General features: G+C 42.9%; 3 protein-coding genes across 5 annotated transcripts; 2 read left to right on the top strand and 1 right to left on the bottom strand.

Moving 5' to 3' along the window:
- Positions 1-230: 230 nt before the first annotated feature.
- On the bottom strand, positions 231-17,694 carry mrtfbb (myocardin related transcription factor Bb). The gene is made up of 14 exons (XM_049745481.1): positions 17,554-17,694; positions 15,537-15,628; positions 14,815-14,881; positions 14,325-14,482; positions 6,931-7,126; positions 3,801-3,856; positions 3,633-3,708; positions 3,432-3,563; positions 2,749-2,969; positions 2,090-2,334; positions 1,693-1,786; positions 963-1,556; positions 826-886; positions 231-749 (listed from the first exon to the last, which is right to left on the bottom strand). Exons 5-14 carry the CDS (start codon positions 7,025-7,027, stop codon positions 454-456), a joined length of 1,872 nt encoding a protein of 623 aa, XP_049601438.1. The 5' UTR covers positions 7,028-7,126; positions 14,325-14,482; positions 14,815-14,881; positions 15,537-15,628; positions 17,554-17,694; the 3' UTR covers positions 231-453.
- On the top strand, positions 17,003-22,217 carry shisa9b (shisa family member 9b). Of its 3 annotated transcripts, none has more exons than XM_049745576.2 (4): positions 17,003-17,828; positions 18,067-18,173; positions 20,153-20,296; positions 20,939-22,217. In XM_049745576.2, the coding sequence occupies exons 1-4, from the start codon at positions 17,317-17,319 to the stop codon at positions 21,316-21,318; spliced, it is 1,143 nt and encodes a 380-aa protein (XP_049601533.1). In that variant the 5' UTR covers positions 17,003-17,316; the 3' UTR covers positions 21,319-22,217. The 3 variants fall into 3 exon arrangements, with proteins under 3 accessions (XP_049601533.1, XP_049601531.1, XP_049601534.1); XM_049745574.2 differs by having other exon boundaries at positions 17,004-17,828; positions 20,936-22,217; XM_049745577.2 differs by having other exon boundaries at positions 17,005-17,822; positions 20,936-22,217.
- Positions 22,218-23,785: 1,568 nt separating this feature from the next.
- On the top strand, positions 23,786-26,162 carry igfals (insulin-like growth factor binding protein, acid labile subunit). The gene is made up of 2 exons (XM_049745492.2): positions 23,786-24,129; positions 24,203-26,162. Exon 2 carries the CDS (start codon positions 24,208-24,210, stop codon positions 25,942-25,944), a length of 1,737 nt encoding a protein of 578 aa, XP_049601449.1. The 5' UTR covers positions 23,786-24,129; positions 24,203-24,207; the 3' UTR covers positions 25,945-26,162.
- Positions 26,163-26,696: the final 534 nt, after the last annotated feature.

The following is a 26,696-nucleotide window of genomic DNA, read 5'->3' as shown; positions in this document are numbered from 1 at the left end:
TCTACTGGCCACACACCACGTGCATTTACGTGTACTTAATTGAGCTTAATGGAGAAAAACAATCAGGTGACGTCACCTGTGGGCAGAGCTCCAGCCATAAAAAGGGTTTTCAAGCTCAAACCTGTTTTATGTAACCACTTGAAGCTCATTTCTTATGCAGAGTTTGTCTAATTTGTGGACCGTGTTTCTTCTTTTGCAAATTTTTTGAAGAATTATGAATAAATAAGGAATTTACTGTCCCAAGTATTTATTTGATATTACACATATTGCAAGTTTGTTTACTTTTTTTAGAAATAACAGCTCGTCCATTAAGGATTCCCATAAAAAAGTTGTCACTGGCTGCATTTCAGTAACTAACCAGGAGATGGCGACAGCGTCACGCCTGATAGCTGAAGGGCAAATTTGACAATTACTCTGCCAGTCTTTCTCGAGCGATCCACTTTCTGTGGTCCCCTAGAGCAACTGATAAGTGTCCAGGAAGTCTGGAGTAAAGACGCCCTCAGGCGCCGACACGCTCAGGTCCAACCAGTCCATACCGTGGAGGTCGGACTCCGTGTCCACGCCGTCGCCCGGCTCTATCTCCATGGCGACCAAGGGTAAAGGAACCTCCTTGGCAGGCATGTGTGCCACCTGGACGCGGGGCGGAGGGCGAGACAGAACGGTGTTGACGGGCAGGAGGGTGACACTGGGCGTGACGGCCACACGCTTGTTGGCGTCCGGAGGGTCGGTTTTGAGCGAGGGAGACATCTCTGTGCATTCACAAAGTGTGGACCTATCACACATGTTTTTTGGAAAGTCATCTATTATAATAGTTTTCATTCTTACCCCCGCTTTCAATGAGAATGTCAAACAGGTCGTCCATCTGCTGGCTTGCTGCACACAAAGTCTACAGGAAACATTGCCATGATATTTTCATTGTGCTTTACAGTATTTGACGGAAACGTGAGAGGAATGTTTGTCACCTGAATAGCCGGCAGCATGCGCGTGTGTTTCACAGCGTCTTCATAGCGAGGAGGCTCTCGGAGGAGCTTACATTTAAGTGGCGGCAGGAAGGCCACGGGATGGCCACAAGGCTGTTGGAGACAACTGAGATGATCTGCATGCTTGAGCTTCGTCTCTGTGTCCACTTCCTGTTTGACTTGCACGCGTTCCCCCTTGAGGGGAGACGGAGGACTGAGGGAAAGCGGCGAAGACTCTCCCAGCTGCTGAGTCCTCTTCTCCACCTCCAGCTGCAGCTTGAGCTCCTCCACAAGCTTCTGCTCGCGCTCCAGCCTCCTCTTCAGCTCCTCGATCTGACGCTCCTTCTCGTGGAGACGCCGGTCCTTCTCGAAGGACCCGCTCTGGCCTGGAGGAAGTGCCGCGGGACCATCCGCCCTGCTGTTGTCCTCCGGGCCCACGCCAGATGCTTTGGGGGAGAGCGGCGGGGTGCTTTCGGGAGCTTTCGTCTCCACGCCGCTGACACGTTCGTGATACAACTTTAGCCGCTCGATCAGATCCATCTTGGTGCCAGAGACGGGAAGCGAGCGAAGTTTGAGCTCCACTTTCAGCTCAGCCACCTGGAAGTGCATAAGAACAGCATTACAACTCGTCACTTTTGCACTTGAGGCAATGGCAGTGGAAGACCAGTAGATGGCGCCAAATACACAGAATTCATAGTGTGTCGTCATTTTCATAGAAAAACAAGAACCACACCTTCATTTCATCAACATTGCTCGGTAACTGATTAAGCTTGCAGTTTTCGTTTGGGACCTTAGCTGAACAGCTGCTTTGGAAGTCGCTTGCTGAACTGTCAGAACGAGAGCGGAAAGGGAAAAGGGAGTGAGAGATTCATTCTTGCATTTTCACCGCTGTGGAGAGAGACAAGGGCGGTTATTTGAGACACATGGCAGCTGTTAACACAAAGGAAAAGCACCAGAAAAATAAATAAATAAATAAATAAATAAATAAATAAATAAATAAATAAATAAATAAAATTAAATACAAAAACAGATTCTATATATACACAAAATTAAATTAAAATAAATTAATAGATAAATAAATAATGATAAGAAGTAGCTATACCCAAAATCTAATAAAATGATGATCATACTTGAGCGCCACCTGCTGGTGGCCAAAGTGCTGCTGGCTTAGGATCTGCAGCTGCAAAAAGTGCTGCTGCTGCTGCAGAATGCGCACATAAGCGGCGTCCACGCGCGCCGCCGGCGATGGCTTAAGCTCGTGTTTGTGATGGTCCGGGGGAATGTACTGATGATACTTGAGCTTGCGTATCCTCGGCTTGGCCTCTCGGCTCTTTTTGCCGCGGCTTTTCTCGCCCGGCGGTTTTGGCGAGCTCTCCTGTGGAGTCAAACACACACACACACAGGACAGCATATGAGAAATGAGACATTTGGATGAACGCCACTGGGGAAACAGTTGATGAAAATGTCTGGATGAAAAAAGAGGAAGTGGAAATGAGATCCTCATTGTTTTAACACCTGCAGGAAGAGAATGGCAGATGAGTGGTGAAAAACGGGACCTGCTGTACGACTTAAAGGTCAGAGGTCACTGATGTGCTTACGAGCTTTATTTATTTATTTATTTTTAGCTACTACTGTATTGTGGCAGCAGAGATTTTGGACTCGAACCCAGAACCTCAAAATTGTGAGGCAAACCTGTGGGCCACGAGCTGCCCGATCTGTATTGACATTGTGTGCGAGTGTTGTGTGTGTGTTGTGTGTGTGTGTGTGTCTGTGAAAAGGTGAGGCTGACCTTTGTGAGCGCAGCAGCGATTAGCTGAGATGAAGCTGCGGGTTGCTCGCCGGTGGAGGATAAATCAGATGAGGAATTACATGGCGAGGCCTCGGTCCGAGTCGGCGAGACCGAGTCGGCGCTCGGAGATGTTTGGCCCCGAGTGCACGGCGATAAAGCCTCGCTGTTGTCCTCACTCAAAGTATACACATTTGCTCTCTCGCTCGGGTCTGGACTATCACCTGGAGGACAAACATTGTAATTGCAATTATAATAATCAAACATTGTAATTGAAATCACAACAATCAGGACCCAGTGAGAATGTGTTGCGTTCCTTTAACATGCCAGATTTTATTTTCTTCTCGTGTTGTACCCATATTTTGCCTTAATGCTTATTTCTTCAGGCTTGCCTCTTCAATAACGTGAATTTGTTTTGGTTGCTTTTCTCAGAATCCAAACTCCCTTGAGGTTAAAGTAAAACAAAAAAATAACAATAAAGATAAGAAATGAGAACGAATGTGATTATTGTGTATTCTCGGAAGACCGTAAAATCATGTGTGAAAAATGTATTTTATATGGCAGGCCAAGAAAAGTCATCATTTTTGTTTTTACATTGATATCCTGTTGACGTTTGTAGCAGCACTTTTTTTTTTCCCAACGTCCACCTAAATTGTTGATGCCCATGCGTGAAAATGAACATCTACCATCATGATCGTTCTTCTCCACCAGTTCCATGGGTCCCGGCCTGCAGGCGATCTTCTGCTTGAGATCATCGGCCAGCAGCACCCGCTTCAGCTCGAGCCGAGCGGCTTGAACAGAAGCGTCGGCCTCGCTCTCTGCGTGAGGAAGACGCCGTCAGTTTGTCTCTTTTAGGAAAAGGAACCAAGAAAAGAGTCTTTGCGCACCTTGTCGAACTTTCATGTGCACCATCTCGGAGCGAGCACGTCTGCGGCAAAGCTTGTCCTTCACTAAGTTCCCCGTCTGCTCGGAGGAAAAAAATAAAATAAATTCAGGTTGGATGAATTACAAAACAGACTGATTAGTGACATCTAAACAGAATCAAATTTTTTTACCCTCGATCTCTTCAGACTGCGAATCTGCTCGTGGAAGGCAGCAGGAGCTTTCAGAGCTGAAACAAAAAATTGAATCTTTAAATGTGATGTTGAATGATTTTTTTTTTCAAGATGCTGAGCACACAGTCACCTTCATTGTGACCAATTTAATGGACGCATGAGGAAAGGAGGAAACCAAAACAGTCGGCCGCATAGCAACAGCACCAAGAGAACGCTTTGGCGCTTACTGGATGGAGACTTGACCCAGGGGAGGTTTTGTTTGAGTCCAAAGGGGTGAGTGACCTCCCAAAGGCCCAGCCTGTGACTCATGAAGCTATGTTGGAGCCAGGGAGGAGCTCACTCCGTGTGGGGGGGACTTGGACTTCTTCGTCTCAGAGACAACATTGGTGGTAAAACATAAATACTCATTTCCTACTACGCATTCTTTTCAGTATTTAAAATGTGTCTGATCAAATAAGGATCAACCCAGGGATTACATCACCCATCTTCATTAAAGTGTGCCGATACTTCACACCGATACCAAATGTGATCAGCGTAGCAAAATGAGTTGGAAGTCACTTTCAGCAATTGAAATTTTTTTTTTTTCATGAAATGAGACGCCCGTAGAGTTTTTCACGCGGGCACATGTTTTGTTATGAACACCCAAGGTTAATGAAGGGAAATTCACTTCCTGTATTCAGTCATAAGGGAAGTTGGGAGAAACCACACGGCGATGGTGTTGAACAAGACTCAAAGGCCAAAGTCAACAGTCAATAGACTCGAATCCAAACTACACTATGAGCGCGTTAATGAGTAAAGCCGCAGTCAGACAGAACACCGGGGAGAGCGGCGTGAGTCACGTCTGCTCCCTAAGTTGATAAATGGATTCATCAGGAAATGTGGACGCAAAAGTATTGGGACACCTGGCCAAGAGGAAATATGAAAATAAGAACTTGGTTTGGCATTTTTGCAGTAATAATAGCTTGCACGATGCTGGGAAAACTTATTACAAGATGTCAACGTGCCTGGTTTTTAGTTTTCATGTTCAGAACTCTTTATGGACTTTGCAAATAAAAGTTGCTTTAGGAAAAAATAAGGATGCTCTTGATTGACTGTCTAAATTTACTGAGGTGCGTCTCATGGTTAGCGCGAGTGATGGTCCTAGCTTGAATGGCGCCCTTTGTGAGCCCACACTTTGACTTTGCATCTGTTTTAAATGTCAAATCACTCATTTTGGTCATGTGATACAGCAGGAAAAAAGGAAGCCCGCAAGCTAGCAAAAATTAGCAAGAATTTTTTTGTTTTTTAGTGGAGAGCTTTTTTCGAAAGGAGAAAAAGTCAAATGATTAGACAGAAACAGCCTACAATTACAAAAAAAACCCCAGCCAGATTTAAGAAGTCGACAACCCAAAATACAAACGATTTAATCTTATCAAAAATTTATTAAAGTGTGTACCCAAGTAAAGAAGTAAAGCTGAAGTTGTTGATGCGTGGATGGTCACCTCTGCATTGTCGCGACATTTGCAGAGTGGCTCACAGGAAGTAAATACTCCCCCCCCCCGCACACACACACACACACACCCACACACACACAAGGCAGACCTGCACGGCTCTCCCGGGAAAAGCGTTGAACGGGCCCCTCTGACTCAAGCGAGCAAAAATAAACCGGGCAGCTGTGAGAACAAGGCCTGGGAACGGTGACATGTCGGCTGCAATTTAAGGGGGGGGGGGGGGGGGGGGACTCGCCGTTGGTTGTAGAATCACACAACTCGGTAAGGGTGCAAACAAGTCTCTCTGAATCATAGCAGATCACTTGAAGGTGTTGCTGTTTTCTTCCAGACGAGCAGACAGAAGGAAATGCGTCCTTTAAGTGTTTACAGTCACTGTGACCTGGAAAGAATGCTCCAAGCAATAAAACATATGAGCGTCTATCCGTAAATATAAGGGGACCACAATCCGAGCCCTGGGGAGCTTCTGTAAGTTTGCGCTGAACCCTGGCTGACCTCCCCGTCATGTCAACCGCTTCAGAGGAAAAGCAGAGGTTGCTCTTGCGACGTCATCTCTTATCTCGCGGTGAAGCTCCCGTTTTGATTCCCATTTGATTTGATTCTTTGAGGAATAAAAAAAGAAAAAAGTTTTTTCGTGGATGCCAAGACAAAGATGTTTAGAAAGCGGGTGACTGTGAGTTATGTTGACTTTATTGGTTATAAATATCCAAAGATGGCTTCAGATGCACTTTAAGCAAAGATGGAGACTACTCAATCATATCGAGTCAGTTTGTGCGCAGCTAATTCAGACGCATTTTTGCACACTTAAACAGTAATCCATCGATCTGACGTCGAACTTCGCTTTTTTTGGCGCCTGAACTGCGGAACGTTTTAGGCCAATTAGATTTAATTCCGCCAGCATGGTGCAATAGCGGTTTGAACGTCTGCAATGGTTCTCAAACTTTTACACCAAGTACCACCTTAAAAAAATAACTCAACTTTCCCAAGCACAACCTCAAAAAATAATTTGTCCTCCAAGTATCACCATCATGACCAAAATAAAAATACAGAAGCGTAGAAAGACGAACTGTTTGTCAAAAACGAGACTGAGGTTCTTCTCTGAGTAAGCCACGACAACATTCTTCACAGTTTGAATGTTAACACCGCACTTAGAGGAACATAATAAAATTCTACTGTAACCCTTAACCTAATGATTCAAATAATCTGTATTGCATGTAAAGTTTTCATAAATTGTATTTATATATATATATATATTTTTAAAAAGACTCATACTCAAGTTAAATACAACAGAACTGTGTTCAGGCAGTGATTCTCTCATGTACCACTAGAGGGAGCATGCATAGAAATAGTAGCAATACAGCAACATTTTGGAAATACAATTTTTTAGGTCTGGGTTCGACTCCCGTGTAGAAACAGAATTCCAGTAACACTTACAATCCGGTAAAACGCACATTCTTGACGCACTTTTAGATGTTTGTCTTTTCTTCTGCCACAACAGTGACAGTGATGTCTACCATGCCAAGAATTTTACCGTTGCCTTGTCACTTCCTGGTGTCTTACTGAGCCCCCCGCCCCCCCCAAAAGTAGCCATCATTCAATATTGTCCTCACAAATATCAACAAGTACTAAGTAGCAGGACTTACTTGATTTGAACTTGCCCGTGCAGATGGAGGGGGGCTCCACATGGAGGCAGGCCATCATGGAGGGTGCTGTGCTGGGGGGGCACCTCTGGAGTCCCATGGAGCGACACGGGGGCAGCTGTCCGGGGTAGACCAGACTCAGCTCCGAGCCAAGGACAGCTAGGGTTGGCGGCTTCGAACCCCCTCCTCTGTGGCTCAGCTGAGAAAGTGTGTGTTGACAGTGTGTGTGAGTTGAAATCAGTAGGAGGGATCGGCGCTGCTCGTGTTAACCCTCTCAAGGCTGCTTGGCCAGACTTTAGAACATAGTTAAACATAACGCACGGTAAAATATAAAAAAAAAGAAAACTCCCTAAGAGCATGCAAGACTTTTGGATTTTCCATTATAGTTATTTCAGTTTTACTGGATTTTTGTTGTTGTTGAAAATGCTGCATTTTTAGTTTCGGATGTATTTGAAAGTATTTATTGAGTACAAAAGTATTGCGTTAAAAAGCTTTTTTTTTCGATTTACTTTACAAATATATTTTTTCATTTTTATTTGATTTGGCTCATTTTTGACTGCATTCACACAGCGAATTCAACTCACTCGCACTGTACTTTTCGCAATAGTGGACACTTCTCATGAGAAGTCTTTTGTTTTCTCTTGATGGAGTCCTAAATAACAAGGACATGAGTAAACACACCAAGCCCTCGGGGACGGGGAAGCTTATCTTCTAACTTGTCTTTATTAATTTATGTGCCCGCTATGCATGTTTTATGATGAACTTCTTTCCCCCCTTCCGCTTTTTATCGCCATTACAAGTCGCAACAGAGAAGTAAACCCAAACGGGTCAGTGTGGAGGTGGTATGCTAATGATAGCGCTAACAGGAAGTGAGATAAAAAAAAAAAAAAGTCTAATTGAGGTGAGTTCCTCTAATTTGAGGGGAACCAGGATGGCTCTAGAGACACTTTCTCACTGCTTGCTACATTTTTTTTCTAAATTGTGGTTTGAATTTGATGCTGCGATATGTGTGAACAGGCCTCCACATGCTGGGCCAGCCAACTTGATAACAAATGACGTTTGCTTTCAGGAAACGTGCACGTCACGCAGCGGGGGCATCCGTCCAAGTCGAGGGGGATTAGCGGAAGTATGAGCAGTCCCTATTTACATGAAATAATGGTTAACAACCTGAACTCTGCGGGGGGGATTAGGAATGTGGGGAAAAACATGTCCTATTAATCAGCACGGGAAGCAAAACTCAATGAGTGCCATTATTTACCTGTCGAAGCCCCCTTCCAAAAAAAAAAAAAAAAATCTGTTTTGCCTTTGCTCTTTTTCAACCTCTGGCTTAAATTAAGTTTCCAGTTGACTAAATACTAAATAACGGAGAGAACAAAGCGATCACAGTGACGTGACAGAATTTTAATTTGCAACTGCGACAAGTCATTGTGGAGCTTTTGATGATTACAACACGGATTATTGCCTCCATCTGCAGCACGCCAGGCCAGATGTTTTTGACTAAAGCGCGACTTTAATACAGTGAAAACACTCACAGACGCGCAATGGTGCTGATTTTGTGGTTTCGCAACAAACAGAAATATTTACAACAGCCTCGACCAGTTTGCTGTTTCATCCATTCCAAACATGACATCAGATTTGGGAAGTTGAGCTACACTCGCACGGCCAAGTGTTGTGAAGATGAATATTGAAATATTAATATGTGCGTAGTGGGGAAGAAAACTAACCAAAGTAAAGTTAACCGCCCCACACACACTTTATTTGTATTTCTTGGCTGAAATTTTCAAAATATCTGTGCTATATGCTATAAGATGCCACAAGATGGCGCCAAATTCCAGGCTGATAGGGAAGAAGTAATCGGTGTCAAGGAAGTAGTTTAACGTGACGCATCTCAACTCTTTAACATCAACATCTCAATGTCCTTAAATAGACCTTTCATTTTTAAGTCAGTTAGTTTACGATAAAATGTATTTGGTGGGGCGTCGTCAATACCAACAGCATTGTTTTGGTGAAGCAGCATGTGGCTCACTGTTCATTTTCCTAAGCCTTGTTCCAAACAACTTTCAACAACTGCCTGTTTTTAGTCAGTAAGCAGCTGGTGTAGCCTGCAAATCATTTACTGCAGTATTTTTATTTTTTTGAAGCTGCATTAAAAAGCTTTCGCGGCGCTACTGTCGGTTTTCCGATGGCGCCCGATGATTGGCACGTGGTAATCGCATACAGGTGCACCGTAATCAAAGAGTCAGGCTACGCAGCACTCACGTTAAGCTCACGTTTAAAATAAAATCCAGACTGCCAAATTCCTTCTGCGGTTTGACTGTATTCATTCCAAGGTGGCTTCTTGAGAAGGTTAGGAAGATTCACAGGAGCATCAGCTTTGGCCTAGCCCAAGAGGTTCGTGAGGCTGATCCTTGTTGGCAAAATAAACGATTGGATGAGATTTGACTTCTGGCTCCCTGATTGGCGGGTCATGAAACCTGACGTACAATGTCTCCTTGCAGTTTTTTTTTTTTTATGCAGGTAGTAAAAAGTCTGGGTCATGGCATTGGAAGCATCACAAAGCACCTGGATGGAGATAAGGAACCAAAAATGCTTGAGTAGAAACTTTTTCAACTCTTAGGGATGAGCACATAAATTTTTTTCTATTTTAATTATGGACCTTGGAGGTTCTATTGACTCTTACTGACGAAATATGAAATGTATACAAAGGAGGCGAGGGGAGACACGTGTTTGAAAGAATTTGTAACAATTTGTTCGCACTCGACTCCCGTTGCATCTCATGTAAACCCGTGCGAATGGTGGGAAAGCCAGAAGAAAATCCCCGTGGGCCCTTCAGAGTTCTTTTGAAGCGGCACTCCACGCAGCTGCCTGCTATTCATCTCAATACTACTAACAACTTTCATGAGATAACATCACTTCACACTTTAAAAAATACACTCTGTTTTTCTATTGTCAAATGTTGGGTGTCAAAAATCTAGATTTACCAAAAGCTCCGTTCTGTAGTATAAACACAAACAGCAACTTGGAAAACAAGTTTCTCATGAAGCCAAGTGTCTTCATCCAAAACCATTTTTCTCTCCTTCAGTGAGGCTTCCAGACATGAAAGTCCAATTGAGCGTGCTTGAAGTCATCTTCAAAAATTCATTTCCCAGATGTGCAAGTGCCAACGCAGAGCTGCTTTGACTGACAGAAGCTTGAGCATAACCTGAGCCACAGGTTCAAACACAGCTTTGGAAAAATCAGAGCTGGGGGTTACATCACTAAATACTCACATGTCACCAAAGCCAGGACAGGAAATTGCTGTATTCAACCAAGATTGGTTGGCAACTTTTTTTTTTCCCCTACTTCTTCATTGTTAGTTTGCCTAATGACAACAACACGAAGCTAGTTGTCTTTATGACCCACAACGAATATTTAACATTATATATTAGATTCAATATCAAGCAATCGGCAAACAAAAAACACATAGCTAAAAATAGCCATTAGCTAGCTCAGGGTTTAAAAAAATAAAACGATTATGGCGACACCAAAGAGTGGGTGACTACTTCACACTTTCCCAACATTCCCAGATTTCAACAGACTGTAGCTTTCCCATAGCCCTAATTAACCCTCGAGTGGCCTTGACTCAACGTGGGCTCGCAAACAAACAGATGAAAATAACCATATGTGCTTGCCGGCATGCCGCGACTTAATACTGCTGTTGTTCGTGTTGCTGGGCAGAACTCGACGGGCAAAAAAAACAAGTAGTGGATCTACAATGATGACTTTCTAGACGACCGAGCAGTTTTAGACTTGACGTTAAAGGATATTATAATAGCCGGCATGTGCTTTTGCTGACTCAAGGGGAAGGTTTACATAAGGCCAGGAGAGGTTCTGACGTGACATTAAATGTGTTCTGCAGTTTCTGAGGTTTAAAAAAATATATAGAAATGACTGTTTCCAGGCCAGCACCCTAAGTGTCCATTTGAAATATATATTTTGCAAGCTCACAAATCTTAAAGGATAGATAATTATGGTGCAAAAAGCTGTTGGAGCGTATAATTAGGGGCTCTTTTTTTTTTCCCCTCAACCCATATTTCTATTCAGGCAGAGGAAAAAGATGTTATTAACGTTCGATGGAAAACAGCATTAACTCAACAACGTTAATCCGGTGAGCTATAATCACAATATAAATAAATCTAAATGATCATGTCTCGCTTAAGATAAACTGACAGCTGATGAAAAAAAAAAAAATTAAATTTAGTTATGTTAAAAATGAAAAGCTTTAATTACTATAGGATATAAGTTTAACGGAGTGCCCCAGGGTTCTTGTCTCAGATCAATGTTTTTTCCATTTTCAACTAAAAGCTGTGAAATAGCATGCAAGCATTCAAACTTGATGACTATTGACACATTCTTAACATGTTTTGTCTGCTGGGGAAAAAGATATTTTGGTCCTTTGAAAAGCAGGAAATAATATAATTTTAGGCCTCCTGGAGAGATGTTTTGAAGTCCCATGTGGGAACTATCTATTGCACTCCTTAGAATCATAGACACAGAACATCTTTCAGGAGGATGCAGACTAGAAATGAAATATATCGAAGGGCTCATGCATAGCCACTTTTAATAGACTGTCATCGCTCCGCTGCCGACCCACTCCCTGAAGCAGCTATGGGAAAGCGTCAAAGTTCCCCCGATTACAGACATTTCCTTCCTGCGCCATACGCAACCATGCCAGGAATGGCTGTAGTATTTACTCAGGCCCAAAGTGAGTGGAGCCCAGATCCCACACCCACATGGCATTTGCATCACGGCGTGCAAAGGCCACAAGCTATCCTTATGGGAGAATTCCCTCCCTGTCCACATATAGACAAAAAAAAAAAGATTTGACTTCAGTTTGGTCGGGATGACTTAAACAGATTATGTCATACGAATTAGGGGGACCGTGGGACCCCTACGATCCATATATTTCTCTTCAATTCAGAAAATATATCCATCGTGGAGCTGAGATAAAAAACTCCCTAAAGTTTGTATCTCCCTGAGCAAAAAAGTTTTAATGACCTTAGACATTGTTTGTATCTTTCATTCAATAACGATAAAATACAGTTTGACTCCAGAACCGATTATTTCATTGGAAACACTGAAGGTCTGAAAACATGATGGCTTACTTTGGATCCAATTATTTTAAAAAGGCTCAACACTAATATATCACTGTGCTGCAAAATAACTAAAAACATGACCAATATGAGACAAACAGAAGAATCTGAAGAACTTCTAATGTGGTTTGCAATATGTAAACAAAAAAGGATACATAGTTCTAACCCTGAATATTTATTTTGGGAGCGGTGGGCGGCAATAAAAAACGTGGTCAAGCTAAAATATAACACATCCATCCGGGGAGCGATAAAATAGCTGTCTGAGAAAATAGTTGCTCAAAGTTTGCTTTTCAAAACTCTCACCTAATATAACAGAATGCGAGAATGCACAGACTAGTGCTGCCCTCTACAGTGAAATACTGTTTTTGCATCTTCGGGCCACTGCACTAACTTTCCCAAATTTAAATGGTTCCAAAAAAAAAGTTCTCGTGATAAAAAAAAAAAAAAAAAATGGGCTGACCACTTAGTTTGAAACGCTTGACACATGTGGAAGGAGTCAGCAAAATTTGTAAAACTGCTCGTCAGCATTGGCGCGCCAAAGACAGAAGGCTGCATTGACAACTTTGGGAACCCGAACCCATCTATTCCTTTGTTATGGGAATGTGTCATAAAATTATAACTGAGTCCATGTCTTTTTATATTACCTTTTCTCCATCCCACGTATATAAAAAAATCTTTTCATGAAGCCATCAGAGCGAGATAATTAGATTTTACCAGGCAATTGTCAAATGTGAAATTATCAAGATGTTCTTAAATCTCTAAGCGCGTTATTAGAATAGGCCAGAATAAGGGGCGCCTCCATTGAAATTCATTTATGCTATATTTGTGCAAAAGGCCTGGACATGAAAGTTGATACTAGATTGAATTATAAGGAAACATTTGCATTCACCTAACATCTGCCTCTATACAGGCAGTAATGCTCAATTTTGATACCCCCCAAAATATATATTGTAGATTAAATGAGTCTTTTATAAAATATTTAATGTACAAGGTTGCTCAGATGTCATTATTACACATTTGAGAAAAAATGTAGATTTTTTTTTTTAACTTGGTTCTATCTGATGTTACATTGCCACTATGAGATGTATTTTTTGTGCTCTCACGAAATGGAATGTGTTTTTCATTTCTCATTTCCAGTGCATATATGTGTGTGTGTGCAGTCATCATAAGCTCCCTATTGGAAATATCATTAATTTATTCAAAATGTATTTATAAGGCAGCCCATGAATCTGCATGTTTTCCGATTCCATTTGGAGCTGATGATGAGAACACCTGCGACTTCCCAAGAGCTCTCATTTAGCTGCTAGAAAAGTGTGTGTGTGTGTGTGTGGGGGGGGGGGGGGTAGTTGGGGGTCAGGTACTCCACAACTTCAGCTTTGACCCCATCGGAAAAAAAAAAAAAGATAAGAGTGTGGTCTGAAAATAGGTCTGATCGAAACACCCCTGTTTCACATTACATTTCCCGGACTCGAGACCTCAACGACATCTCGCCGGTGTCCTCTGTCACTTTTCGAAGCGCTCCTAATTTGGAGGACACCATTCAAAGTCACCCTAACTTGACATCACTTTACCTGCTTCTTTTTGTTGTGATATTTTAGTCTTGATTTGCTACATTGTGCAGCGATTTTGAAATATAATTGGGCTGGCCCCACTCGCGGTTAAAACAAGTCGTGTGAGTGCAGAGTGCAGACATGGAGGCTCGTTATGGCCTGTGAAGCTCACGTCTTGAGAGGGGGAAAGAACTCTCCTCTCGCCATAATGAGCCTGACAAGACACCGGAGACTCGTGGAGGCATGAAAGCGGCCGCGGGAAATAAGCAGAGGCTCTCTGAAACGGGGGTGGGGGGGGGGGGGGGGTTCTGCAGGGTGCTAGTGACATTGAACTTTTCCACTGTACTCGCCACTAGAAAGAAAATAATTACACTTCAGGATTTGAGAATAAACATTGTGGATTTTTTGTTTGGAAATTCTGTATTTAAAAAAAGCTGATTTTTTCGATTTTTTTTTTTGGGCACGTTAACATTATTTCTCACGTGCCATGTTTTGGGCACAAAAATTTTCTTTTTCACGAAAAGCTCTCAACATATTTAAAGGTATTTTAGGAAATTGTTTTGTTTTTAATTAGGGATGCAGCCTACCGTTTTGAAATATCGCCCAAAAAATATGTCCAAAATTATTATATAATTTAATAAGTGACATAAAAGATGTTATGAAGATGTCTGGCCAGCAAATCCACGTGACCTTTCAAAGCCCACCGGGGTCCTACCTGTGCGAGACGTCAGTCTCATCGTAATGATGCTCAGCTGCGATAGCAGATCACGGAGGATCAAGCCTGCCTCGCTTCTCGCGGTCATCGCGGCTGATTCTTCTGTTACCATGACGACGTTTCCCCTGCACTCTACCGCCTCTTTGATTGCGTGCCTGCTGAAGAGGAAGACAAAAGGGAAAAATGTCAGCGCGTGTAGCGATGCCGGCGAACGCTTCGTAATCATTTGTCCGCAAATTATGCCACTGGCACTTTTCTTCTATCTGTGCTCATCTTTGGACGTCATCCAATGGGGCCATATAATGGAAAATTGACTTTTGAATGACTTGAATACAAACAGTTAGGACTCTAAAATGTGAGATGAAAAATTAAGGAAAACTTTTGTGATTTGCACATTAGCATTAGCTTATAGCTGCAGTTTTTTTTTCCAAATTAGCATTAGCTCGTCTGGCACATATTTGAATATTTGTGTTGTGGACACGAGGCGTACGTTTGGCACATGGATCTGCTTCAGGAATTGCCAACGTATCTGGAAACTGCAGCTTAGTGATGAAGGGCTGAGGGGTGAGAAACGACAATGAATAGAACACTCAGTAGACCTTACTTTGTCACAACACCCTAACTCTGTCCCGAGTTGTCATGGTAACAAAAACTGAATTCAGTATTGCACAGTGTGGCAAAAAAAGTATGCTTTATCCTTGCATAAAATACGTAGATGTAGGAATGCTAGACATTATTGATACACTCGCAAAAAAAAAAAAAGCTCTTAGTAATCAACAGCAAAGAAAAACAAGAAGTAGCATGTTATGTAAGTAAGTAGCTTGTTTAACTCAACAGCTCTCCAACAAGCGCCCCGGAAACCCATTGAAGATAAAATAATGGAAGATGATGCGGCGCAATGGACAGTGACATTTAAAATGGGGAAGTGTCAGCATGCAACCACACAGGAAGTCCATCCATCGTTTAATAGACATTTTATACATCTGTCTGAAAACACGTGCAGTTATTTAGAGAGCGGCTGAGCCCATTATGACCCTATTCTGTAAATTAACGCTTTTGAAGACCAGCTTCCTGTCAACCTTTTTCCCTGCGCTGGTATTAAAAGCTTTCAAAGAATAGATAAATATAGCCGTCCAAATGAGCAGAGTTAGATTAGCTTTGAACGAAAACAGACTTTATCTGAGATCACAGAAAGTTATGAATATTCCTCACGTCGACGGCATCAAAGTCTTTCGGGGCGTGTCACGCAGAGGTTGAACGTTCATCGTTGTCTATACGGCCTTCATTTACTCCACCGTTGTGGACTGTAAAAATGAAAAGATGTTATTTATTCAATGGTAAGTCATTACATGAAAATCCCCACACATTTAATTACGCTCTGTGTGTGTGTGTGTGTGTGTGTGTGTGTGTGTTGCAGCACTCTGGTCGACCCACCTGATCCCGCGCCAACGCCTGTCGCACATTTCATGCAGCTGTCATGCTCTCACTGCATTTTAGTAGAAAATTATACCCAAAAAAAGCACTTTAAAGGGTGTGATGTAACCCAAATTAAGATATTAGTTGGAGCACATTGTAATTTCTAAGTGATTCACAAGGAGCTAAGACATCATATTGTATATTTTAAACAAAAAGTTGAATTAATTTCCCGCCTTTTTATTGATTTGTTAGCTAAGTTAGTATGTTAGCTAGCGACTGTAGATGGAAGCTTTGCAAAATTCAGCTAATTTGTTTTGGAAAGTTGTCTTCATGCTGCCACCCTCATTATCAACTACTAAAATATCTTGAGTGATGTAATTGGGACGTAAACATGGCGAGGACGTTTCTGATTGTGTAACAAAGCCGTCCCCGCGTGAGCGACGCTGACACGGCCTAGCTAGCTCAAGGCTAAGATGTCTGTTATTTGACCAGGTGGGCATTTCGCAGTCGGGAGCGAGCTGTTCGTACTTGAAAGCAACTCAAAAAGTTTCCTCCTTCGGGAAGTCAAACTATTTATAGAAGACGTAGCGAGATGAAACAAGCCAAAAGTCCCCCGGTGGCCAATTGTAAATAAAAGTAACCTCCCACCGCCAAGATGATTCAACATCAAAAAACGCAAAAAAAACAAAAAAGCCATTTCTCAAGTGGCAGATGGCAGGCATAATTTCTCCAATCAGAAAAAAAAAAGTTATCTAAAAATAAACCCCTGACTAGTTGCGGTTCGTTTTCAGAAGACGCGTGAGCAAAATCACTGTCACATGGTGTCAACATGTTACTAGTTTGTTAACTAATTTGAAGTGACCTTCCATTGCACCTTTTCCCCTTGCGTGAAGTCTGAAATGTACGTTACAGAATGTTGTTTGTATAAAAAATGGTAATATATTGAGATACAACTTTAATTTATTCCACAACAAAGTATCTTAAATCATCTTGTAAATGGAAACGCTGTTAATTTGTTCCAGCCCCTTAAAATAAGTATTTAAAGTTAAAGTTAAAGTCCCAATGATCATCGTCACACACACATCTGGGTGTGGTGAAATTTGTCCTCTGCATTTAACCCATCCCCATGTGATTTTGATCCATCCCCTGGGGGAGAGGGGAGCAGTGAGCAGCAGCGGTGCCGCGCTCGGGAATCATTTGGTGATCTAACCCCCCAATTCCAACCCTTAATGCTGAGTGCCAAGCACGCTCTCTCTCTCTCCGTTTCTCTCGCTTTCTCTCTCACGCACACGCAGAGAGCACCTCTCTCTTCTGCGTCTTCCCTCACCCAACTTGTTTTGTCTGCTGCCACTCAGTGCTGGAGAGAGGCAGCCTGAAAGAGGCTGACGACCTCCAGCACGGCGCATTTTTTCATCCCGTCTTGTCACTCGAGAGCTGGAACTACCAGATTGCATCGCATAGAGGGGTAGTAGTGCTTTGGCGCATGGCAAGTTGCACCCAAAGCACTTTTACGCACGGCTCTCAGCGCGGAGGATGTGAGCGTGGAGGGGAAAGAAAAACAAAGTGAGGAGGCAAGATGCGCGGCGCTGAGCTGCTGCTCGCTTACGTCCTGGCCAAAGTGAGCGTGCGGCACGTGGAAGGCCAGGTGGAGCGCGCGGCGGACGAGTTGGTGCTGGTGAGCGGATACAACGAGTCGGCGGAGTCCACGACGAGCGGCGTGACGGAGATCCCGCACACGGAGGACAAATGTCGCGGCTACTACGACGTGATGGGCCAGTGGGACCCGCCGTTCGTGTGTCAGACGGGCAACTACCTGTACTGTTGCGGCACGTGCGGCTTCAGGTTCTGCTGCGCCTTCCGCAGCTCCCGACTGGACCAGACCACCTGTAAGAATTACGACACGCCGCCGTGGATGATGACAGGCAGGCCGCCGTCCAAAGTGGACGTGGCGCAGGACTCAACCAAGGACAAGACCAACATGATCGTGTATGTCGTCTGCGGGCTGGTGGCCATCGTGGCGCTGATTGGCATCTTCACCAAGCTCGGGCTGGAGAAGACACAGAGACCGAACCAAGAAAACAGGTCACAGTAGGACTTTTTATACAACTTTTAAAATCATACTTTGCCTTTCCAGTATCACCATAATGGCCAAAAATAAATTTTGCAGCATAGTAGGCTGGGAAGTGCATGCCAAAGCAACAGGTGGCGCTATAGCCACAACAGTCGAGAGCAAAGTAATTTCCAGTCATCTTGAAATCATGATTGCACCTAAAAATTCAACAACTACTGCATTTATTGTATTTGGGTATTTATACCGTCTTTGCAGAACTTTGGCACATGTGACCCGTCATCCCGCCTCTGAACATACAGACGAGATGACCCTGGGGCTGCACTATGAGAACATGCAGACAAGAGTTGCAATAAACAGTCTCCGTAAGTGTTATTGACAACAAATTTCAAAATAGTTTTGACATTGGATAAATATTTCATGACTAAAAAATCTAATTGCCCTATCTATAGCGCCCAGATGTCTGTTGTAATACCAATACTGACCTGTGAGAGGCAGCATGGTGCCACAAGGAATCTGATTTGCGGAAAAGACAGAACAAGAAGGAGTAGTAACAAAAGCAACAGCACAAACTTTGGATCGCTTTATAATCACTGCCATTCCATTTCCCATCACGAGTCAAATTTCTCTTGACATTCACGAATTTATCTCGAACTCTGACTATTTTTCCGAGTAGATCAAAGAGTAAAAATTAGTTAACTCACCCTAAACCTTAGGACAATTGCTCAGGATAATCTGTAGAGACAACTTATAATGATTAGGCGAGCTGATCTAAAATTTCCCACAATTTCGATTGTTTGTCGCCAAAAAGCCGTTGAAGGTGAGCAGCGCAGCCTAATTATACAGACAACAGCTGCTGTTCCCATGACGACGGTCTTAGCGAGTTTCTTAAGGGTGAATCGATATTTTTGTCTCATGGTTCTGTCAGTTTCGATTCCACCGCAGCCGTGCAGCGTTGGCCATCTCAAGTCACACAATCGAACGGTGCGGTGTCTGTCACATTTCAAAGATTTCGTTCGAACGGGTAACAAGGCCTGAGTCAAATCACGTGCATGGCAGTAGATGACACAAAATGACTTTGGCCCACTTTTACTTTAATTGTATGAAAGTAAAGCAGGTCAACAAGTGGAGACGTTTGCCTGACAAAGCAATGTTGTGTTGTGTCAAACCACAACGACCTGGCCTGGGATTGCCCTAAGGTCGGCGCTTTGATCACCATCGCCTCTGGCATGTCGGATTGTAGGTCAGATAGATGTACTGGAGCTCGAAAGCTTGGAGGGAATTGACTTCACACAGACCAGAAAAGAAGTCCAAAGTCAAGGCTTGAAGCCATGAGCTGATCACAAATGAGTTTAGTGAAAGAAAAACTCAAGAGCAAAAGGACATGGAATTTAATAGTTTCTCCTTGGACTCCCTTTTTTTGGATTGGTTAACACTTAACTGATTTTACCGAGGAATTGGTCGTCAAAGCCGTCTTGTGCATCATAAGGCGAGACGGAGTTGGCGATTTGAGACTTCTTGCGCATTAATTAGCACAGTAATAAAGTCTCTTGCTGACCAGTGGGGAATAAGAGCCTCATTAACCTCATTCTGGATTAATGATCTGTTTTTCCACAGAAATCCAAGAGCAAGGGAAAGGCCGACTCAAGTTGGTAAACCTCTAAAAATGGCGATGACAATGAGGGAAAGAACTAGTGACTTGATTTATTTTTTTTCCAGATAATTCAAACGCAATAGCCCCTATAATTGCTCTAACTTTCCCGCTCTAATCTAATGGCGACTTTCCGAACATCTGTTAGCGCTGTCGTGCCAGGCCGCGACGGAGGGTTTATTTGCTGCACAGCCATTAATTACGCAGATGTCTCGTGTAGGATTGGGAGAGCAGCCATGATTCTCCAGCTGCATGTACAGAAAGGCTCACAAGTGTATTCCGCAAACAATACAGAAAAAGTCATTCCGCTGGGCTGATGTCTTACAAGTCCTTCACTGCAATACAAGTTATAAGAAAAAGTTAACAAGCTAACTTTTTTCTCATCCTTTACAACTTCTTTCTTACCTACTTTCAATTATTATATTTCTGGTAATATGCTGCTAAGCTAACAGTTAGCCTAACTTCATCCTTTACAACTTCTTTCTTATTTACTTTCAATGTTTGTATTTCTGGTAATATGCATGCACTATGCTGCCCCTCACTGGTCAATATTGGTACTACAACAGCTTGTTTTAGCTGAGAAGATTGGCAGTTGTTGGTGGGGATATAATTAAATGGTTACCTCGAGTACACGGAGCGCTAAACCACAAGTATTGCATTTGAAATATTGCATCTTTGTTTTTATATTTTCAGACAGCCCCCAGATGAACAACACGACGACGCCTGCGTCGCCTCTGCTCACTGAGCCCTACGCACTGCTGGAGCAGATCAGCAGCCCTTATGAACCGCAGACGTCAATCAAGGACCTTAACAAGTATGCCACCCTCAAGGCTGTTGGTAAGAATAGAAACAACATTTTTTCACGCTAATTAAAATAGTTCCAGACAACTATTACGAAAAAAAAAAATTGTCAATCAAAGTTTCTTGACACTTGGTTGTTTTTTTTAAGGATTCTAGAACTCTCCCTTCTTTAACATTGAATCAATAGGCAAACAAGGCCCGAAGAGAGAGGAAGCAAAATGTATTTATAGGATGTGTTTGTCGATCGTCTCAAGTGATAATTTTGGATCTGCTCCGACGTACGCCGGCAGTTGAAACGAGACACAATTGCCAAAACCTTAAAGCGAGCCCAAAAATAGACGCACTTTCCCAGGTGGTGCTAAAAAAAGGATGTTCAAAACACGTCGGACACTAGACGTCAATATCGATAAGCATCCGGCAGCGTGCCTTTTTGAACAATCTCTCTCGGGGACCGTTTTGGACCATGCAGCTGAAGCTCCTCCGACTCCTCGTAAGTGCGTCTCAAGCAAACAGATAATTAGGGACGATCAAAAATAGAGCAGATCTTAGCTAATGAGATTGAGGACAGGAGGCGATCAAGAAAACCCGGACCGGATTATGCTACTGGAAAAAAAATCTTGTCCAAATATTTGAGGACCCCTTGGTTAATGCTTCTTGCTTTTGTCGATATGTAAGCAGAAAAAGCGAACGACAGCTTCTACATCAACCGCCGCCAAGTGCTGAGCGGAATAACAACGAAGGGCGGCCTTCCAATGGAACACGTGGACACGGAGCCGGAACCCAGAAACCCCTACAGCCCGCCCGGACAGATGTCCAGCAACCGTAGCGGACGCAAACACAAATACCCGAGAAGCTACAGCAGCTCCCAGTCGTTGTCCTTCGGTTCTCATTCCAGTCCGGCCACGCCGAGACCTTGGGAGAGCAACGACACGCTGGGGCTGAAGCGGTGCTTCGGCCCGACTAAACTTTGCATCACCGGGAGGGAAGTTCAGAACGTTCGCTTCTTGCCGCCGCAGCCCTATTTGGTCACCAACAGCAAGACGGAGGTGACAGTATGAAGAACAGCGAGTGCTTGTGTAAAATATGACTGTGGACTGTTCGACATAAAATCATTTGAGACAAATGAGTGTTAACGAACAATAATACCAAAATCACAAATCCTAATTAAATCAGACACACTGAAACTCTGCGCACCATTTTACTTATTATATTATTTATCTTATTCCTGCCAAAATAAACTGGGTTACCCTCAACCACCACTAAAATGTAATGTTTCATAAATTCCAAAAAATAATTAAAAATGGCTCAGGCTCTTATGTTTACTACATCATAAGCACATATACAGTATCTAAAAGGCACACTTGTTGTTTTTTACTCAACTTGTGAGATTAACACTATTAATTAAATGTGTTTGCTTATTTCAAGACTGAGGTCATATTTTCCATTTCAACCAGTCACAATGCTATTAAATGTAGTGAGTACATATTATTGTTACATTCTGTGGTTAATTGTTGTTTTCATATCAGGAATGTACATTACATATGTTTGATACACTATTTGTACTCGCTTGTTCTAATGAATGCCTTTATCCGGGCAAGATTGATATTTTACAAGAATAAAGAAAATGTCTTTTAATATGGTTATGAGACTATAAGAGATTTTAGCTACTTGACCTTTGATGGTAGAAACTGGAAAAATGACCAAAATAAGCTTTTTAGGTTGCTCGTTGAGCAAAACATCAATTTGGAAGACTATTTGAAATATTTTAAAATTATTTTTTGGGTAATAGGGCAGTTGACTAATTTGCAATAACAACAAAAAATGGAAACACAGTCCAAATTATTTGAATTTTTGGTGGATCGTCCAAATAAAAAGATTTTTTTTTTAATTGTGTTGCAGCAGTACAAAAAATGGCATGATTTTGTTTTGTGTGGCTATTAAAATATTTTTAATAACAGACTGTGCCGTTTCATGAATCGGATTTCACATTTGTTAGTCTACGTTCAAGACGGCCAAACATCTGTTTTCTGCAAAACATAATTGGATTAATACTTGATTAATGATGTATTGGCGCTCACTTCTTGGCTCTCAGTCCAAATCATTTACAGTCTAAAGAAGTGAAAACAAAATCTTCCTCTCGCATTAAAAGTCATATTCATGGAATAATTGATATTTATTATACATGTTGCCCGGTTCTTGTTTATGGGGAGTTGTTAGTGTAGCCTCCGCCATGTAACGTTAGCTGTCCGCTGGGAATTTTAAGCGCCAAGTTCAAGGGTAGACTGAGGGGAAAGTCAAGTTGTCTGGGAAGATGGAAGGAATGAAACCTTAACTGTTTGTTTATTCACAGACTGACATCTTGCCAAGATGGCAAGCTGAAAATATCCTAAAATAGTTTTAAGATTTATGCTGTTATTCTATCGGCTGACACCTTTGTAATGGGATGAATGAGTCAGACAACAAAACACAATCCTGAAAATATTTTGCGACGGGTTATACGAGACGTCTGCCTATCTTACAAGTATTTTTCCCAAATGAAACAGTTAAAAACATTCCAATCACCCCACATGTGCAGTTAATTTTTTTTTTTTTTTATTGACCTACACTTCTGTCTATATTTGGAACAGCAGCCCTGGGCTACTGACTGTTAACACTCATCATAATATTCTCATGGCCTCCCCGACGACACACTTTTACCTGCTTATTTGTAACTTGTCACAAATGGGTCATCTCAGCTAGCTCGGGACCACTAAAAAAAAATTTGTTCGCCAATTTACCAGTGCATGGCAGTGTTGTTCTGTTTCTGTTGATACGTTTTGAAATTTAACAACCGAGGGAGATTTCGCAATTGCGTTTTGATGGAGGGATTCTCGGAAATAAATCTCATAATGTGTAGCCTTGATGCTTGTTTGTTCGGTATATTTACACGATAAGGGGAAACATCGCAAGGTTTCAAAGGTGCTTTAGCTTTTTGCAACTTGTACTTGGATATCAGCCTAAACTCATAAATACAAAACAAACAAAAAAAAAGAGAGAAGAGGGAACATTTGAAGTACTTCCCGCAAATAATTCTGCCAATTTTGTGAAAACGGTGTCAGAAAAATTCTTGAGTTACAGCAATAACGACTTTTATCAACGACAACCTGCGTCAATCTGACGTCATTCTCTTCACAGTGTCAATCAAAATCAATTGAGTTTATGTGCCTGGAAAACACAAACACACACAGTTTGAGTTATCTAAATTTGGTTGTCTTGTCCTCAAGAGCATCACCGGTTCATGGCTGTCTAACACAACCTCTGGGTACAGAGGAAAAAGAGCAAACAAAAAGTTAGCCATTATGATCGCAGATTAGGAAACGGACCTCTGGACCTCTACTGTCATCTCGTCTCTTGTGTAAAGAAAAAAACAAAACAGGAGAGAATATTCTTGACGTTATGAATTAAGGTCACATCATGACAAGTTTTTTTTTTTTTGTGAATGGACAACGCATACAAAGTTGTTTATCTTGTGCAGCGGGGGTTTATCTTATCTCTTGTCCACTCGACAGTATATCATTTACAATATACAGCGACAGAAGCAGTGAACACCAAAGGCCACCGAGACTAAGCCACCGATACCATTTCTTTATTTATCAATGACATCCAAAGAGAAGTACAACTTTTTTTAGAAGAGCTTGAAGGGGTTAGTTAGTCACGTGTGTAATCTGACTTTCGGTTGAAAGGAACTAGGTTAACTGAACACATCCGTTGGAAAAAAAAAAAAAAATGGTCGGGGTTTGCCTTAGCAGCCATCCAGCATACAAACGATTGCATAAGGTTCAGTCATTCGGCTGCTCGCGCTTCGACAAGCGAAACGTTCCAGGTTCAAGGTAAGCGACTTTATGCGGCTCCTTTTGGGGACGCGTTTCACATGGTGGATTGAAGCAGACGCTCTTTCCACAGCTGGGATGCAAAGCCTTGCGTTGTTCTCGTTGTGGGTACTGGGAACATTAGCGGTGTTGCCGGATCCCACCCCGACGGCAGAAGAGCCCATTCCGTGTTCCAAAGGATGCGCTTGTCTGTACGATGACTACAGCCTGGAACTTAACATGTACTGTAGCGGCCGTAACTTTACGCAGGTCCCGACGGACATGCCGAGAGCAACCCACTCTCTCTGGCTCGACGGAAATCTTTTCGCCACCTTACCGGCGGCCTCGTTCAAGGATCTCGCCAATCTGGATTTTTTGAATTTGCAAAGCGGTCAGCTGGCGACCGTGGATGCTCAGGCTTTCCGAGGACTCAGGTCGCTGGCTCACATTCATCTGGAGCGCAACCGCCTGCGTACGTTGCCGGTTAGCGTTTTCCAGAACACGCCGAATATCGCCTCCATCAGTCTGCACAACAACCAACTCGCTCGCATTGAGGAGAAGCTTTTTTCCGGACTCTTGCACATGTGGCTTCTCAACTTGGGATGGAACGCAATAGCGGTCTTGCCCGAGAACATTTTCCAAGACCTGCAGGGTCTGAGAGAACTGGTCCTCGCGGGAAACCGACTCGCCTACCTTCAGCCGCAGCTCTTCCAAAATCTTGGCGAGCTTAAAGAATTGGATCTAACGGGTAATTCCCTCAAAGTCATCAAGGCAAACGTGTTTGTGAAACTCGTGAAACTGCGGAAGCTTTACCTGGCCCAGAATCAGATTGTCACGGTGGCGCCGAGAGCCTTTGTAGGCATGAGAGCTCTCAGATGGCTGGACCTCAACAACAACAAAATGACCAGCCTTCATGACGACACCTTCTTGGGCTTGCACAATCTTCTCGTGCTCCGTCTTTCCAACAACACCATTGCCGGAATTAGGCCGAGGACTTTCCGTGATCTTCAGTTCTTGGAGGAACTGCGTCTCAGCTACAACAAACTGCGTGCTCTGGGTGAAAGGATTTTTGAAGGCCTTGGACATCTGGAGGTTCTCGAGCTTGAGCACAACCGAGTTCAGGAGGCACAAGTGGGTAGCTTCACGGGACTCTCCCATGTGGCCGTCATCAACTTGTCGGGAAGTTGCTTCCATAGTCTGCCCAATCATGTTTTCAAAGGTCTATCAAAGCTTCACAGCCTTCATCTGGACAAAGGTTGTCTCACAAAAATTACAAATCAAGCATTCACGGGGCTGTCAAGTCTACGGAGACTTTTCCTTCAGCACAACAACATCTCTGTCGTGGAACGCCACAGCTTTGGAGACCTGGTGGGCTTACTGGGACTGGACTTGAGTTTCAATAAGTTAGAAGTTTTCACCAGCCACACATTTTCCGGTCTTCAGAATCTGGAGTACTTGCTGCTGTCCAACAATGAATGCCGCCAGTTTCTGCACAACGGAACCAAGCATCTCCTCCCAAGGCTGCGCTACCTTGACCTGAGAGCAAACGCTTTGACAAATCTCACCCCGGATTTTTCAGAGAACATGGAGAAGCTTCTGTTGTCTGGAAACCGCTGGAAATGCGACTGCGGCGCCGTCTCGCTGAGGAACTACAGCTTGAGGAACGCGCAAGTGGTTCCTCGGCGAGTGGAGACGCACGCCGAGGGCGAAGAACCCGACAGCACCATCACTATATATAACAACATAACGTGCACTAACCCCACACGTCTAGCAGGTCAGGATCTGCGAGATATTGACGCCGAACACTTCCAAACGTGCAGAGCAGCCGTAAATTGATGCAAGCGGCAATTGCGGTGAACCAAATCACTTTGAAAAACAAACAAAAAAATAACCCATAAGAAATCCATTTGCATAATCATCTTGGTGACCAGCACGAGGACATAAAAATGGTTGTAAAATGACAAATAATGTCACATGCAAGTAAAATTGTGTTTACCTTAAAATAGTTTGCACTGTAAGTGCTGGAGTGTGCAATAAACGCATCAAAAACTGTACTCCAATCCCTTTTTTTTGTCTTAAGACCACGACTGTCAGCAACATAACAGTTCCAATTATACACCAAGCAGTTTTTTCCCCCCCATTGCGCCTAATTACCAAAACGGGTACATAATATACTTGACAGTGATTTTTTGTATTATTTTTTTCAGTTGGCATTTTTTTTTATATTTAATTAAAGCATTTTTTATCTGTACTTTATCCAGTTTATGTTGTTTAAACTCGAGAACTGTATTTGTACTTGGGCGAGACCTGCGTCCACTCTGACGTAAGTCGACGACGCCCTGTTCCGACTTACGAACAAACCTCGTCAGCTGTCATTGACACTAACACACAAATTGGACAAACACTGTCATACAGATTATTTTAACCTAAACTTTGACTTTAACCTAAACTTAAGTTGATTACTGAGGGCGTAGTTTATTTAAATCTCATATTTTCCCGGTAGCTTTTCGTTTAGCTAGCTAACATTGTGACCAACAAAATAAAGGTTAAACTAATTGTGAGTTGAGTTAATAACAGGACTCACTGGG

This window comes from Syngnathus scovelli, chromosome 16, assembly GCF_024217435.2.
Source record: "Syngnathus scovelli strain Florida chromosome 16, RoL_Ssco_1.2, whole genome shotgun sequence".
Taxonomy (NCBI): Eukaryota; Metazoa; Chordata; class Actinopteri; order Syngnathiformes; family Syngnathidae; genus Syngnathus; species Syngnathus scovelli.
The sequence above is the reverse complement of the archived record's forward strand: the minus strand, read 5'-3'. Positions and strand labels throughout refer to the sequence as shown.

Excerpts from the sequence above, each read along its gene's own strand:
- mrtfbb (XM_049745481.1), bottom strand. The coding sequence starts at position 7,027 with ATGGGACTCCAGAGGTGCCCCCCCAGCACAGCACCCTCCATGATGGCC. Across the intron at positions 3,564-3,632 it reads GCACATGAAAGTTCGACAAG|AGAGCGAGGCCGACGCTTCT; the intron begins GTGCGCAAAGAC and ends TTCCTCACGCAG. Across the intron at positions 1,557-1,692 it reads GCAATGTTGATGAAATGAAG|GTGGCTGAGCTGAAAGTGGA; the intron begins GTGTGGTTCTTG and ends ATGCACTTCCAG.
- shisa9b (XM_049745574.2), top strand. The coding sequence starts at position 17,317 with ATGCGCGGCGCTGAGCTGCTGCTCGCTTACGTCCTGGCCAAAGTGAGC. Across the intron at positions 17,829-18,066 it reads AACCAAGAAAACAGGTCACA|AACTTTGGCACATGTGACCC; the intron begins GTAGGACTTTTT and ends CCGTCTTTGCAG. Across the intron at positions 20,297-20,935 it reads TGCCACCCTCAAGGCTGTTG|CAGAAAAAGCGAACGACAGC; the intron begins GTAAGAATAGAA and ends TCGATATGTAAG.
- igfals (XM_049745492.2), top strand. The coding sequence starts at position 24,208 with ATGCAAAGCCTTGCGTTGTTCTCGTTGTGGGTACTGGGAACATTAGCG.